General features: G+C 40.8%; 1 protein-coding gene across 2 annotated transcripts in view; it reads left to right on the top strand.

Annotated features, from left to right (window-relative positions):
- The window catches only part of LOC134075230 (uncharacterized), a 9,492-nt gene that overhangs the window by 3,773 nt on the left and 3,219 nt on the right, over positions 1 to 2,500 (top strand). For both annotated transcript variants that reach the window (XM_062530786.1, XM_062530785.1), the window contains exon 4: positions 1,517 to 1,600. In XM_062530786.1, the coding sequence (XP_062386770.1) occupies positions 1,517 to 1,600 (84 nt within the window). The remainder of the gene's footprint in view (positions 1 to 1,516; positions 1,601 to 2,500) is intronic.

The raw sequence follows: 2,500 nt of genomic DNA, 5'->3' as shown, positions 1-2,500 counted from the left end.
TCAATAAGTTAAAGTAAGTTGTTTACTCACAACAAACTTATTTTAATTTACTAACAGTGCAAAAAGATAATATGAATTTTTCAAGGATGAATCTGCATATTATACATGACATTACACAGATTTTGATTTTATTTGTAACAATTTGTGCTCAGTTTTTACATAAGTTTACTTATTAAAAACCAATTACCATATCCCTGCTTGTGTGGTATGCATTTAGACCTTATTTTACAGAAATACAACTGTTAAACGAAGCCTAGTTGGTTTTGTGACCGCTACGGTGTATAGAACTTTCCTTCCTAAATACACAGCTGAGTTCGCTACTCCTGTATGTGTCAGTGCATTGTGCAGTAAGTATTTGCCCATTAACGGTGTCTTAGAAAGTAAGCCCAAACCACAGACAAACTTACCCACTGGGTCCCCTCTGTAGGCTTGCGCCTCTTGCGAGAGGATCGATGTTCTCTTTGACACAGGGGAGGCAGGAAACACGAAAAAGAAACTCTCGGCGGCTTTTAAACAATGCCCTAACAGAAGGTTAGGGCTTTGACTTTATTAAAAATAAAATACAATATAAAAAATTCTATCAGTCTCGAAGTGCAAAGTTCAGAGTCCAAAAGAAAAAGGAGAAGAGCCTTAAGTCCCCGCGAAGGAGACCTTTTATACTACTTTCACGCCCAAGTCTAAACCTATTGCCCTCCGACACGATCAAGTGTCTTTGTCTCTTTTTTTTCTCTTTCTGGTGACCTTACTTTGAACTCAGGCCTGCACATGAACTACAAGCTTTTTCCTCTATACTAATTCTAAGCACATTTCATTAAACATGACATACTATATAAGTTGGATTAAAACACTTAAATCTTTTGATTAAACATTCTATCAAATTCAAGGGAAAAAAATACATTTTAAGTCTAAACAGTTATTCTTTCAAGTTTAAGTAAAAAATACAGTTTTATAATCTATTGCAAAATCATACTTCTATTCTAAGTAAAATTACATGTTTTTATTTAAGCAGAATCACACTTTGAAAATCTGAGTAAATATTCTTTTCATATAAGTTTATCTCTCATTGCTGCATTTGCACATTTTTATTTGGTTTAGAGCAAGCTGGTATCAAGCAAGTATGTTTTAGATGTATGTCTAGCAAACCTTAAGGGTACAATCATACTTTTCCACGGTTTCACTTTCTACCACCTTCTACAGGGTATTTGACCCCTATGTTAAATTCCCATAGGAGCAGGAGGATTTGTATATGTTTTTATTGTTAAAGGCCAGCTATTTCATGGATCCAGGATACTATGCATCCTGATAAAGTTCACGTGGCCTTTGGAATTAAAATAGCCCCACATCATCACATACCCTTCACCATAGCTAGAGATTGGCATGGTGTTTTTTCCAGTTTGCCTATTAGCCTGTTTGATTCGCATCGCTCAATATGGTCTGATTATTTGATTGTGTGTGTGTGTGTGTGTGTGTGTGTGTGTGTGTGTGTGTGTGTGTGTGTCTGTCTGTTTGTCTGCAGTCTGGAGGTGGCAGAACCAAAAAGCTCTGATGAGGACAGTGTATGCTCCACACTCTCTGTGACAAGAGGGCCTAAGGAACTCAGGTAAACACACACACACACACACACACACACACACACTCATTCACACACTCACTCTCTCTCTCTCTCTCTCTCTCTCTCTCTCTCACACACACACACATGCACACACACAGGTCAGAGTTATATGAGTTCTATGTTTTGTGTAATCTGTGTGTTCTATGTTCTGTGTTCTATGTTATGTGTTCTATGTGTTCAGGCTGACAGTCCAGCAGGCTGTGTGTTCTATGTTCTGTGTGTTCTGTGTGTTCTATGTTCTGTGTGTTCTATGTTCCGTGTGTTCAGGCTGACGGTACAGCAGGCTGTGTGTTCCGTGTGTTCTATGTTCCGTGTGTTCTATGTTACGTGTGTTCAGGCTGACAGTACAACAGGCTGTGTGTTCCGTGTGTTCTATGTTCCGTGTGTTCAGGCTGACGGTACAGCAGGCTGTGTATTCCGTGTGTTCCATGTTCCATGTGTTCAGGCTGACGGCACAACAGGCTGTGTGTTCTATGTTCTGTGTGTTCTGTGTGTTCTATGTTCCGTGTGTTCTATGTTCCGTGTGTTCAGGCTGACGGTACAACAGGCTGTGTGTTCCGTGTGTTCTATGTTCTGTGTGTTCAGGCTGACGGTACAGCAGGCTGTGTATTCCGTGTGTTCTATGTTCCGTGTGTTCAGGCTGACGGCACAACAGGCTGTGTGTTCCGTGTGTTCTATGTTCCGTGTGTTCTATGTTCCGTGTGTTCAGGCTGGTGGTACAGCAGGCTGTGTGTTCCGTGTGTTCTATGTTCTGTGTGTTCCGGCTGATGGTATAACAGGCTGTGTGTTCCGTGTGTTCTATGTTCCATGTGTTCTATGTTCCGTGTCTTCAGGCTGACGGCACAACAGGCTGTGTGTTCCGTGTGTTCTATGTTCCGTGTGTTCAGG

This window comes from Sardina pilchardus, chromosome 2 (genome assembly GCF_963854185.1).
Source record: "Sardina pilchardus chromosome 2, fSarPil1.1, whole genome shotgun sequence".
NCBI lineage: Eukaryota > Metazoa > Chordata > Actinopteri > Clupeiformes > Clupeidae > Sardina > Sardina pilchardus.
Note: the sequence above shows the minus strand (reverse complement) of the source record. Positions and strands in the feature narration are given on the sequence as shown.